The sequence below is a fragment of the Nuphar pumila genome, chromosome 12 (genome assembly GCF_984573655.1).
Source record: "Nuphar pumila chromosome 12, dmNupPumi1.hap1.1, whole genome shotgun sequence".
NCBI classification, from domain to species: Eukaryota; Viridiplantae; Streptophyta; class Magnoliopsida; order Nymphaeales; family Nymphaeaceae; genus Nuphar; species Nuphar pumila.
The window spans coordinates 35,519,739-35,532,846 of NC_143260.1; the positions used below are offsets into that span (position 1 = coordinate 35,519,739).

A 13,108-nucleotide genomic window follows, 5' to 3' on the forward strand; every position below is an offset into this window, starting at 1 on the left:
GCCGGTTACAGACAAAGGGTGTCCAAGCTCGGCTCAAGCTCAAACCGAGCTTGAACACCCTAAATTTTATAATGATCCGAGCCAAGCCAGCCCAAGCTCCGATCAAACCCAGCTTGTGTGCAGCCCTAGTGTTGATCCTCCCCCACATTTTGTGCATCTCAAGCTATTCTTTTCATGAATGGTAGGATAGCCTCTACCACGGCTCAGTTACTTTCTCCCACTCTCACCTCTACCAACTCGCTTATCACTGTAGAGAGGTGCAGGCCTTGTTTGGAAATTAGTAGCTCGGATGGGAATTAATGCAATTGGTAAAATCTTGGTCAAACTACCTTGGTGCTGGACGTTTGGAAACTGGTAGCTGGGATGGGTGTTTATGGATTTGGATGGAAAGTGTGGTCCTCTCTCCTTTGTATTTACACTAAAGAATGGAATTGCTAGCTACCACCTCCTAGAGGTGGTAGCTTCCAAATCCAGGATTTAGCAGCTGCCACATTTTCAAATGCATAATTTCCATCAGACTACCAATTTCCAAATGGAGCCGTAATCACACAATGGGAGCATTTTACTCTATGAGTCGTCTCATAGTTCCTAAAACTCATTATAATACTCATTTAGTGGTTGACTACCTTGTTTACATCTAATCTTATCCATTCATCCTTCTTAGCCACATTAATCCACTTTGAATATGTTACAGAAACAGAATTAAAAACCGTCTTTGCAGTCTCAAAACTCATGAATGTTTCTGCTATTGAGGTTTACATTAGGAGCTATGACATGACTATCTACGTTCCCAATAGGAATAATTAGGGTCACCATTGTCGGGCCTCTTTGCTCCTTCGTTGAGATAACTTCGGTTTTTTTTCTCACACAAACAAATATTTTGACTATATCCCATAGTTTCTCCCATCAAATTTGAACCATTTCTAAAGGATGAGACTCCAATTGAAGGCTACTTGAAGGCCTTTTTATTGCCAAAACAAGCTTCTTGGAGGTGGCCATATCTCCTCCTACTTGACTGTACCTTCCTTAGAAAAACTCTTAGTAATTCCCTAGGCCTTCATAGCATGGATTGAGGAACCATCTCAAACACCCTAGACTACTTTTTTCAATTTTTGTGTCAATCTCCCGTCTCATTTCACAAACACACCTTACCTGACACCTCTTTCAACTCTATCTATGCCACATGTTAAAATGTATGCATATATATATAACTATATTTATTAATATTTCTTGTTTTTGGCTCACCAGGGGCATTTTGGTAATTTTATCAATCGTAATAGGGACTGTCCGATAGGGACAGTTTTTATTCTTTTTCTGTATTTATTTTTATTTTTATTTTTTGTGTTTTTTATCATATTATGTAAGGGCACAATGGCCGAATGACCATAGAGCCATTGGGAGCTCCCAACATCCCTTGGGAGCTTCCCAAGGCCTCTCGTGTATAAATTGGAGCTTCTCTCCTCACTTGTTTCTCATGCTTTCCTAAGTATTCTACCTCAATAAAATGATTATTACTTTTTACTTTTGTGTTCTTTTGTGTATGCACATTGATGCCTCTTGTAATCTTATGTATTTGTCATTGATTGGCTTGTGTTTTGTCCCTTTGTGGACTTGTGCTTATGCACATTTAGGCTCTTTGTAGCCATTTTTATTCGCTTATGTGCTTTTATATTGCCCTTCGCATTTGTATTGTCCTTTGTAGGAATTGTACTTGTGCTTCTGCACATTGTGCTTTGTTTTCCGCTTGATTTCATTACATGGTATCAGAGCCAAGAAATCCTTGGTATTTTTGTCTTTTTTGGGTCTTGGAATTCTTTGGTTCAAGTTCGTGCTTCGTGAAGGTTTGTGATTGTTGTGTGGCTTGGATTCAAGGGAAATCTTGCATCAGTATGTATCTTAAATCTTGAATGTTATTTCAGTTAACTATCTCATGTATTATGCATGAGAAAACACTAATTTTTCTTATCTTTTGAAAAGTTATTTGTTATTTTTGTTAAAAAATAAAATCTTTAAAAGTTTTCCAAATTATTATTGGGTTTATTTTTTTATTAAAATGTTTTATAAGGTTTACAAAATTTGTTTCACCTTGTGAAATAATATATGTGTATGCTTTTGTGAGATCTAACTTGAATCTTCGATTTTTGAACTTATTTAATGTGTACGCATATAATATAGTATTCTTGAGCTTGGCATCTAGATGCTTTATTCGAACACTTCATGATTATAAATGTCAAATCATGGTTGTACTTACTGATATATTTATTTTTGAAAAAATATCAAATACTTTAAAATTATTTGAAATATTTATTTTAAAATGGTTTTGTGTGTCATTCACAAGGGTGATTTTTCTTTCTTTTGATGTATTCTTATGTGAAACACAAAATATTTTGTGAAGCATTGAATATTATGTGGTTAGGATCTTAGTGATCATTGACACCTTGTTATTTTTTAAATTTGAATAAATGATTTTTATTTTTGATATATGCTTCATGTGCACTTGTAATTATCTTACATACACATTGATGAATGAGACATAAGGTACTTAGCATGATTTCTTTTTATGGGAACTATTCACTTTTTTCATACATTTTTAAATGATTAAAAATAGTTGTTGTTGTGAGTTTCTCTTGTTGACTTTTTTTGTAGCCCTTGTGATTTTGTTATGTCTTAGTCTCATGACTCTTTAATGAACATTATATTATATATTTTTGCATGAAATTTAAGCATTGTGCTTTTTGCATACATGGTATTAATAAAATATTAATTTGAGAATTATGAGTATTCTTTATGTATGCCCTTTATGGGTGTTATAAGTGTTTCCTTCATGCTTCACTTTAGTACATGTTCATTTTTCTATTGATGGACATGTTTGTTCGTGATTGAAGACTCTCATTGGTGGACATTTTGTCTTGTCGTATGATTGAATTTGCATCATGATACCTCACATGAGTTTTTAAGTGTTAAAATTCTTTTGCACGCTTGTGATATTGAATGAAATACTATTTTTGCATTGTGCCTTCTTATGCATATTCCCTTTGTGAGTGAATCCCATAGTGGGTTCCTTGTTGATGTTTGTTCACTTTTTGGTGGCTTTAAGTTTGCATATACATGAATTTTTTTATCTCTTTGTGAGTATCCATGAATAGTTATTCTTGTATATGCTCTTTGTTTCCTATATGGTTCTTTGGGAATCTCTATATAGCTTGCTTGTATTGACCATGCATATGATTGCATCAATTGACATCTTGTTGTGCATATGATTGCATTATATTTACTCTAAGTTTTCATCTACCTCTATTGGATTTGATTTGAAACTTTATTTTTTCAAATCAGTTCTTATAAACTCACTTATTTGGAAAATGATTTTCGTGAGTATTTATTGCCTTCGTATAGCATTTGTTGTGTCTATCACAGAATTTTATATGATGCATCATTTCTTTTTGGCCTTATTTTTTGAACCAGAGTTTTTGTTGGGGTGAGTTGTGCACGCCTCGGTTTTGTTAGTTTAAATTGTCGGCTTATAGTTAGGGATGGCAGTGGACCGGGGGAAAGCGGGGCCCCGCCTCGCCCCGTTTGGACCGGGGATGAAGGGTATGAAACGGGGATGGAGGCGGGGACGAAGGTTAAAATCCATCCCCATCCGGGGGTGGAGGCGGGGATGAACGTGCACTTTTCCTCGCCCCAACCCCGCCCCGACCACTTTTCCCCGCAATATCCCCGCCCCGCCCTGCCTCATCCCCGTTTGAACCGGGGATGGAGGACATGAAACGGGGATGAAGGCGGGGATAGAGGATAAAATCCATTCCCCGCCGGGGATGGAGGCGGGGGTGGAGGATAAAATCTTGAGGCGGGGCGGGGGTGGAGACCTTGTCCCCCGCCCTGTCCCACTGCCATCCCTACTTATAGTTTCAAGTTGTATGATCTCTGGTTCTGTGAGTGTATTGTATCACTCATTTGTATATTTGGCCATATTTATGTTCATTTGTGGTGGCTATCTGGAGTGTTGTGCGATCGTAGAATGCCATTGCGGTTGAAGGGAAAGTTTTATAGGACGACTATTAGACCCGCTTTACTATATGGTACGGAATGTTGGGCTGCCAAGAGACATCATATTCAAAAAATGAGTGTAGCTGAGATGCGGATGCTTAGATGGATGTGTGGAAATACAATAAAAGATAAGATTCGGAACGAAGAGATACGTAAGAAGGTAGGTGTTGCACCCATTGAAAATAAGATGCGAGAGAATCGTTTACGGTGGTTTGGACATATTCGGCGAAGGCCTAATGATGCTCCAGTTAGAAGGTTGGAGAAATGGGAAAATATATTAGTTAAAAGAGGTCGGGGTAGGCCTAGGAAGACTTGGATGGAGATGATAGGAAAGGATATGAATGCTTTGAACCTCACCGAGGACATGGCGTTGGATAGAAATGATTGGAGGAAAAGGATTCATGTGGAAGACCCAAAATGAATTTCTTTTTTGGTTCATATCGCTGACCCCAATTGTTTTGGGATGAAGGCGTAGTTGTTGTTTGTTTGTTTGTTGTGGTGGCTATCTATTTTTGAAACCATGGTGTTTCAAATGCTTGTAAAATTTAAATATCTTTGCCTTGATTTGTAAAGAATGTCCTCTTATTCTTGGTGACATTAGTTCAATTTTATAACAAGCTCTCTTACCTCGTGTGTTTTCTCCTATTATGCCTCTTATTTGAGTGTTAGTTTATGTAGACAAGAAATGTTGGTTATTCACGCTTTTTGTGTGTTTTGTTTAGCCTATTAATAGCATTGTAATTATGCTCTTGTTCTAGTTACTAATACACTTATTTTAAGTGTCATTTTATGTAGACAAGAGATGGTTATTCACACTTTTTATGTGTTGTTTAGCCCATTAGTGACACTATGATTATGCTTTTGTTCTAGTCATTGATACACTTGTTTTAAGTGTTATTTTATATAGACAAGAGACGTTGGTTATTCACATTTTTTTGTGTTTTTTAACTCATTAGTGGCGTTGTGATTATACTCTTGTTTTAGTCATTGATACATGTGTTTTTAAGTGTCATTTCATGTAGACAAGAACTCCGCTTGTGTATAACTGTTTAGTTATACACTACCGGTCCCAAGCCCGGATAAAGGAGGAGGGTTGCGGTAGGCCAGTGACAGCCAGCATAAAAACTTAGTCATACCCTATGAATATGAACCAACATGAGAATTTCGTTGGGGCGTTCCCTACTGAGCGACGCGTTGTACTCTATAGGCCCGGAGGCAGTGATAAATGGGCAAGGGTTGCTAGGTCGTCGCCCAAAAGCGACGCGTCACACCGGCGCCCGGGTGTGGTGTCAAATAGGCAAGGGTTCCCTCACTTTGTTGGACGGGTGGGGGTAAACAAGTTAGTCCAAGACCATAAAATTAGGTTAGCCACTTGGAACATAGGGTCTTTAACTGGTAAGTTGATAGAGTTAGTAGATGTTATGTGTAGGAGAAAGATTGATACTTTATGTCTACAAGAGACCAAATGGGTAGGTGAGAAAGCAAAAGTGATAGAACCTTGACGATATAAGATTTGGTATACGGGAATAAATAGGAATAGAAATGGAGTAAGGATTGTTATGAGTCATGAGTTTATAGATAATGTAGTTGAGGTCCGTAGGAAGGGTGATAGGATTTTACTTATTAAATTAGTATTAGGTACGGATATTATTAATATTATTAATGTTTATGCACCTCAAGTAGGTTTAGATGATTTCATTAAGTGTCAATTTTGGGAAGATTTAGATGGAGTAGTACAAGGGATATCTTATGGAGAAAAGCTTTTCATCGGCGGTGACCTTAATGGACATGTAGGCATTAATAGGGATGGATTTGAGAGTATCCATGGAGGCTATGGTATAGGAGAAAAAAACGAAAGTGGAGAAAGGATTTTAGATTTTGGTTTGTCCTATGATATGATCTTAGCAAACACTTGGTTTAGGAAGAGGGAGTCTCACCTAGTAACATTTAAAAGTGGGGTTAATACGAGTCAGATAGATTTTTTTCTACTTAGAAAGAGAGATGGGGGTTGTTGCATCGATTGTAAGGTTATACCGGGAGAAAGTGTAGCTACACAACATAAAGTCTTAATTTTAAATCTTAGAATTAGACAATGCCGCAAAAGGGATAGACATAGGATAGATCCTAGAATTAAGTGGTTGGCACTGAAAGGAGCTAAACAAGGAATGTTTGTAGAGCAGGTAGTTAAGAAAACTTATTGGTGTCTCGAAGAGGATTCAGAATTAATGTAGAATAAGATAGCGGGTGGCATGAGAAAGGTGGCTAAGGAGGTATTGGGTGAGTCTAAAGGCGGTGCACCGCTAGGTAAAGGATACATCATGGTGGAACGAGGATGTCAAATTAGCTATTAAGGTTAAAAGAGAGTGTTATAGAAATCTAAGTAAGAGTCGTGATAATGAGAATTTGGAGAAGTATATGATAGCAAAGAAGGGAGCTAAAAAAGTAGTTCGAAACGCGAGGGATAAGGTATATAAGGAGGTTTATGACAAGTTGGATGCCAAAGAGGGCGAGAAGGATATTTAAAGGCTTGCAAAGATGAGAGATAGGAAATAGAGGGATTTGGGTATGGTTAGATGTATCAAAGATGAAACGCAAAGGGTTTTTAATAAAAAATGAGTAGATTAAGGAGAAATGGAAAGATTATTTTGATAAGCTTTTTAATGGAAGTCATGCTCAGGATCTTGGAGACTTCTCTGTTCCTTTTCATGAGATGAATTGTGACTTCATGTGCAAGATTCAAAAGAAAGAAATTGCAGAGGCTTTGAAGAAAATGAAATCAAGAAGGGCAGTTGGCCCAGATGGTATACCTATCGAGGCTTGGAAATGCTTGGGAGAGAAAGGTTTAAAATGGTTGACAAATCTTTTTAACAAGATTTGGCGAACAAATAAGATGCCTAATGAGTGGAAGAAGAGTACTTTGGTGCCTCTATATAAGAATAAGGGTGATATACAAGATTGCACAAACTATCGTGGTATAAAACTCATGAGTCATACTATGAAACTTTGGAAGAAGGTAATTGAATCTAGGTTGAGGAAGGTTGTCATGATATCGGAGAATCAATTTGGTTTTATGCCTGGAAGATCAACTATGGAAGTTATACATCTTCTTAGACAACTTATTGAGAGAAATAGAGAGAGGAACAAAGATTTGCATATGGTTTTTATTGATTTGGAGAAGGCATATGATAGAGTACCTAGGGACGTTCTCTGGTGGACAATGATGAAGAAAGGTGTTTCTCTCAAGTACATTAGTATAATTAAAGATATGTATGAAGGAGTAGTAACCTATGTCTGCACTTGTGGAGTGGTGACAACAAATTTTCCTATAACGGTTGGGTTACATCAAGGATCTGCTTTAAGCCCTTTCCTATTTGTTATAGTGATGGATGAGCTTACGAGATCAATTCAAGAAAATGTGTTGTCGTGTATGTTGATTGTTGATGATATTGTTTTGATTGATGAGTCTAGAGTTGGGGTTAATGCTAAGTTAGAATTATGGAGACAGACATTGGAAGCAAGAGGTTTTAAGTTGAGTAAGAATAAGACAGAATATATAGAATGTCGGTTTAGTAAGAAATGAAGTAGTGATGAGAATGCAGTGAAGTTTGGTGAGCAAGAAATACCGGTGGATGATTGTTTCAAATATTTGGGATCTATCATTCAAAAGTATGGAGAAATTGATGGAGATGTAAATCACAGGATAAAGGTTGGGTGGATGAAATGGAAAAGTGCAACTGGAGTGTTGTGCGATCGTAGAATGTCATTGCGGTTGAAGGAAAAGTTTTATAGGACGACTATTAGGCCTGCTTTACTATATGGTACGGAATGTTGGGCTGCCAAGAGACATCATATTCAAAAAATGAGTGTAGCTGAGATGCGTATACTTAGATGGATGTGTAGAAATACAATAAAAGATAAGATTTGAAACGAGGAGATACGTAAGAAGGTAAGCGTTGCATCCATTGAAAATAAGATGAGAGAGAATCATTTACGGTGGTTTGGACATATTCGGCGAAGGCCTAATGATGCTCCAGTTAGAAGGATGGAGAAATGGGAAAATATATTAATTAAAAGAGGTCGGGGTAGGCCTAAGAAGACTTGGATGGAGATGATAGGAAAGGATATGAATGCTTTGAACCTCACCGAGGACATGGCATTGGATAGAAATGATTGGAGGAGAAGGATTCATGTGGAAGACCCAGAATGATTTTCTTTTTTGGTTCATATCGTCGACCCCAATTGTTTTGGGATGAAGGTGTAGTTGTTGTTGTTGTATTTTATGTAGACAAGAGATGTTGGTTATTCACATTTTTTGTGTGTGTTTTGTAGCCCATTAGTGGCTTTATGATTGTGCTCTTGTTCTAGTAGCTTATACACTTGAATTTTGAGGCTTGGAGGTCTACTGAAGTGATTGCATGTAATGGTCAAATTATTGTTTAGATTTGAAAATATCACTTATTGATATTTGTGGGATTTTAAATCTCTTTATATTTTTCACAAATTGGTATTGATTTGCAAATATCATTCCTTTTGTTATGTGGGATTTTTTAAAACTCTCCGTGAAATTTTTAAACTTTTTCAACTTGTTTTTCCTTGTATGAAAAATGTTTATTGATAAAGTTTCATGCATTTCATTGATAACATATATATATATATAGGTTCAAATTGATTATCTTGTTCACATTGTTGTATGCATGAATACATGATTGTTTATCTCTTCTTGATAATTGATATGTTCTTTAGTGATTAAATTTTCTTAAGATCAATATTTATGTTTTCTTGAAAAATATATTGATTTTTTGTTTATGACTGTCTAAATTTGATTTCATAAAAATTTTCCTTTGAGGTATGCTCCTCTTATCTTTCTTAATGATTGTCTAATGTTTCTAAAAATTATTGCTACTTTGTTTGAAAATTTTTACTTGAGTGTTATTCTTATTCAAAACATATATATTTGTTTTCAAATTTCATAACTATTTGGTTAGAATGCCTTCTTTGGTGTAGTTGAGACTTTTGTTTTGTTCTCTCTACAGGTTCTTAAAGATGTTATGGATTGAGAAAGAAATTTTATCGTTGATACATCATGAAGATGGACTTAGCCGATGTAGGAATTTGGTGAAGATTATCATTGGAGACTTGGATCATTCTCTTTGTTTCTTATTGTATTTTCAAACTTTCCGTATATCACACCATAAGTTTGAAGCAAAGTGTTAAAATGTATGCATATATAGTTATATATATATATATAACTATATTTATTAATATTTCTTGTTTTGGGTCACTAGGGCATTTTGGTAATTTTACTAATTGTAATAGTGATTGTCCAATGGGGACAGTTTTTATACTTTTTCTGTATTTATTTTTATTTTTAATTTTATTTTTTGTATCTTCATCATATTATGTAAGGGTACAATGATCAAATGACCATAGAGCCGTTGGGAGCTCCCAACGTCTCTTGGGAGCTTCCCAAGGCCCCTCTCTTGTTTCTCATGCCTTCCTAAGCATTCTACCTCGATAAAATGATTATTATTTTTTATTTTTGTGTTCTTTTGTGTATGCACATTGATGCCTCTTGTAATCTGATGTATTTTCCATTGATTGGCTTGCTTTTTGTCCCTTTGAGGCTTGTGCTTATGCACATTTAGGCTCTTTGTAGCCATTGTATGCACTTATGTGCTTTTATATTGCCCTTCGCATTTGTATTGTCCCTTGCAGGAATTGTACTTGTGCACATTGTGGTTTGCTTTCCGCTTGATTTCATTACACATGACTCATCTCACAAAGAATTACTTTCAAACTTGACCACTACATCGAGCCTCACATTCATTTTCGCTCCTAGATATCTTGTAGAGAAGAACACACCAACTTCAGTCATTTCTCTAAATATCCAGAACTCATAACCTCCAAGCCGAGAAAGACCTAGAGGCAGGAAAAAACTAGAAATTTCAAACTCAATCATCAATCACCAAAAAAACAAGGAAAACCCATTTGTATTTTTCAATAGACCTTCTCTAGTGGCAGCTAACTCACCCAACCTCAGATCTACCTCCACCAAGCCAGCCTAAGCCCTCACGTTGGCATCAATTGCCCGTGGCTGCAAAATGTCGTTCTTCAACACAAAGCTTGTATCATAGTCAACTGTATCGTTAAAGGTAATTTCTGGGCGAGGGTATTTTTCCGAGAGATTTTCAAAACTTGATAAATCTTGCAAATATCTGGGGAGTTTAAAAAATTGAAAAAAATATAAATAACAATAAAAAAACTAAAAAAAAAAGTTTTGCAATTTTTTTCTTCCAAAAAATATAAAGAAACATGTTTTAAAGGTTTTAAAATATAAAAGAAACAGCAAATAGGAAATGCAAACTTAAAATAAAAAAAGAGTTTTTTTCCAAAAATATCACAATATTTTGTTTTCTGATGATATTTTGAAAATATCGCGAGATATAACTTTAATATAGGCTACCTTAAAATATCGGTATTTCTCACAATATTTTCAAAACATCACCGATATCGATGACAGTGGCTTGTATATGCTCTGATACCATCTTCAAAACAAAGGTCTTCATCTTTGGAGTCATTCCCCTATGTTTAAGATGAAGAAAAAGGTAGAAGAAGATAGAGGAGAAGCTTAGGTGGATTTTGTCATTCCAACTATTTTATTAGAGACCACTAAAGCATTTAAAAAAAGGTAGACAAAAATGCCCCTCTACACATATACGCATTTACAAGAAAGACAAAGTCAAACCTTACTTGGTCTAGTCAACTCAAGACAAATTTGCCCCTCTCACAACACAGATACCATGTCCAACAGAAAATACATCTAGTAATACTATATTAAAAGTAGCAAACTCAGCAACATCATTCAACATGTAAACCAACCTACAGCAGTACCATGTCCAACATTTAGCCACTTGGAAAATATAAAGAGCATCAGAGATTCCACCTGTGATGCAGCCAAAGAGTATGAATCGAATAAAATGCGAAATATTTCAAGAAATTGGCAATGCATGTCCTCCTCAAAGTCTGTTGTCATACCTCTGACCTGGACAACAATTCCCACATCAATCCAGATGCAGGGAGATCAGATAATTCCAGAATTATGACAAGCCGAAAAAAATGTACCGATGAAGATATATATACCATCCCAATCTGATCTTTTTGGAGACAAAAAAGATTAAAAAATAAATAGAATACACATACCAAGAATCCAAGAAAGGTGTTCTCTTCCTGTTGAGTGATATATGCCCTAAGAAGATTCGGATCATGGTTCAGAAATATGAAGAGGGTGTCTATCCTGCAAATACAGCATGCTTTCATATTGCATAATTTATTTTAAGTTTCTTGACAAGGAATCTGAAATAAAAAAACTAAGACTAGCTTGGGAGCCTTAAAGATGAAACAGAGAACATAAACACTACCCCGTCAAAACAAGTGCCTTATCTCGACTCTGCAAAATGTCAGCAATGATGTCAAATACACCTTCATTTACAAGATCCCTGCAAAAAAACAGGGAAATCAACATCTCAGACACAATCAAATTTCAAAAATTAAGAAAACCACAGTTGACACATGGAATGCAAATGTTCATTAAATACTAACATTGGACTCTCGCATGTGCACACAAGAATTTTAAGTTGAGAAAATTGAAGGAAAAAAAGCACAAAGTACAGGTCACACTTGGAAATTTTAAGTTCAGACATTTTTACAGAACACAAAGTACAGATTAATTTTGGATTTGATGTTATAAATAGGATTAGAGAAACAGATATAAAATTCTTTTTCTCTTGACAGAGAAGCTATAAAATAACTACCTCAGGATTTATATCCAAAATCCGATGAAATTGGGCCATGTTAAAAGTTATTTCCATTTTTTTTCCTAAGGACACTTATTCAGTGTTTTCAATGATTCCCCAAGAGAACACAATTTTCCAGCATCAAGGGGAAAAAGGGGAGAGAGAGAGAGAGAGGGTTATGCATTTCTTTTGGTTTTCAAATTTTTATTGAAAAGAATGCGCTTTAAACAGAGATTTACTAACTGTGACGGAAAAAAAATTATCAACACATGAAAACACTTAAAACTAGCCCAATTGGTCGCCACAAAAAATGAAAGAGATGACAGATAACCAATTAGTTGCTTACCTAAAAAGTCGTGCCTGTTGAACTAGTTGCAAGCTTTTGGCCAGACTACAGAATTCATACAAGAATGATACCTGGAAGAGGGGGAAATTTTTGAAAAGTGATTAAGCAGCTGATCGCTGCAGGCATAGGACTGACAAAATCATTTACATCATGCACCACCTATATGGCTGAAGAGCGCAAAAGCATTTAAATCATAACTACAAGATGGCACAAAATGTTATCATAGGCTCATAGCTAAGACCTTTAGAAGTCAAGAATTGCTAAAGACAATGAAAGTTGACTGGACCTTCATAGGTCCAATGACAAAAGATAATTGCAATAAGTGAAGAAATCATGAAATTTACAGAGAACGAAAAATGGGCATGACATTCACAAATATCCCATCATCACAATAGATAAAGAGAAGTCAACAAGAAATGAATAGGCATAATTTTCAATGTAGAAGAGTTTTCCAAATGACCAAAACAAATAACAGAGACCAAGTATCATTAATATCAATCAAGTTACCAGGATAACACATCAAAAACCTTGGATAAAAAACAGGTTGAAACCAACTGAAGATATGTCAAATGTTGGAGGTATCATCAAATTTTTAACTAATATAAGATTACTTTCTAAAAGAATCTTATAGTGGCATTATATCAACACAATTAGCTGAATATAGAAATATAATGGGATTTATGCAAGGGAATATCAGAATAGAATAAAATAAAATAAAATATTCAACCAGTGAAGGTGAAAGCCAAACTAAAGTTACCAAGCTCTTCTTTGAATCTTCGGTAGTAGTGGGAGAAGTCAATCTTGAAAATAGCTCTTGTATGAATTTGCTATCATCCTTCAACAAGGTCACAACCTAAAGAACATGAACCACATCAGACAACAAAACTATATTACATGTCCTTAGCTAAATGATCCATGAACT

The 13,108-nt window shown here is 35.6% G+C and overlaps 1 protein-coding gene across 2 annotated transcripts in view; it reads right to left on the bottom strand.

Annotated features, from left to right (window-relative positions):
* LOC149820672 (uncharacterized) overlaps positions 1-13,108 on the bottom strand; it is a 76,204-nt gene that overhangs the window by 14,270 nt on the left and 48,826 nt on the right. For both annotated transcript variants that reach the window (XM_089983450.1, XM_089983451.1), the window contains exons 14-18: positions 12,944-13,039; positions 12,187-12,257; positions 11,466-11,543; positions 11,248-11,341; positions 10,991-11,089 (exon numbers count right to left, since the gene is read on the bottom strand). In XM_089983450.1, coding sequence (XP_089839576.1) covers positions 10,991-11,089; positions 11,248-11,341; positions 11,466-11,543; positions 12,187-12,257; positions 12,944-13,039 — 438 coding nt within the window. The remainder of the gene's footprint in view (positions 1-10,990; positions 11,090-11,247; positions 11,342-11,465; positions 11,544-12,186; positions 12,258-12,943; positions 13,040-13,108) is intronic.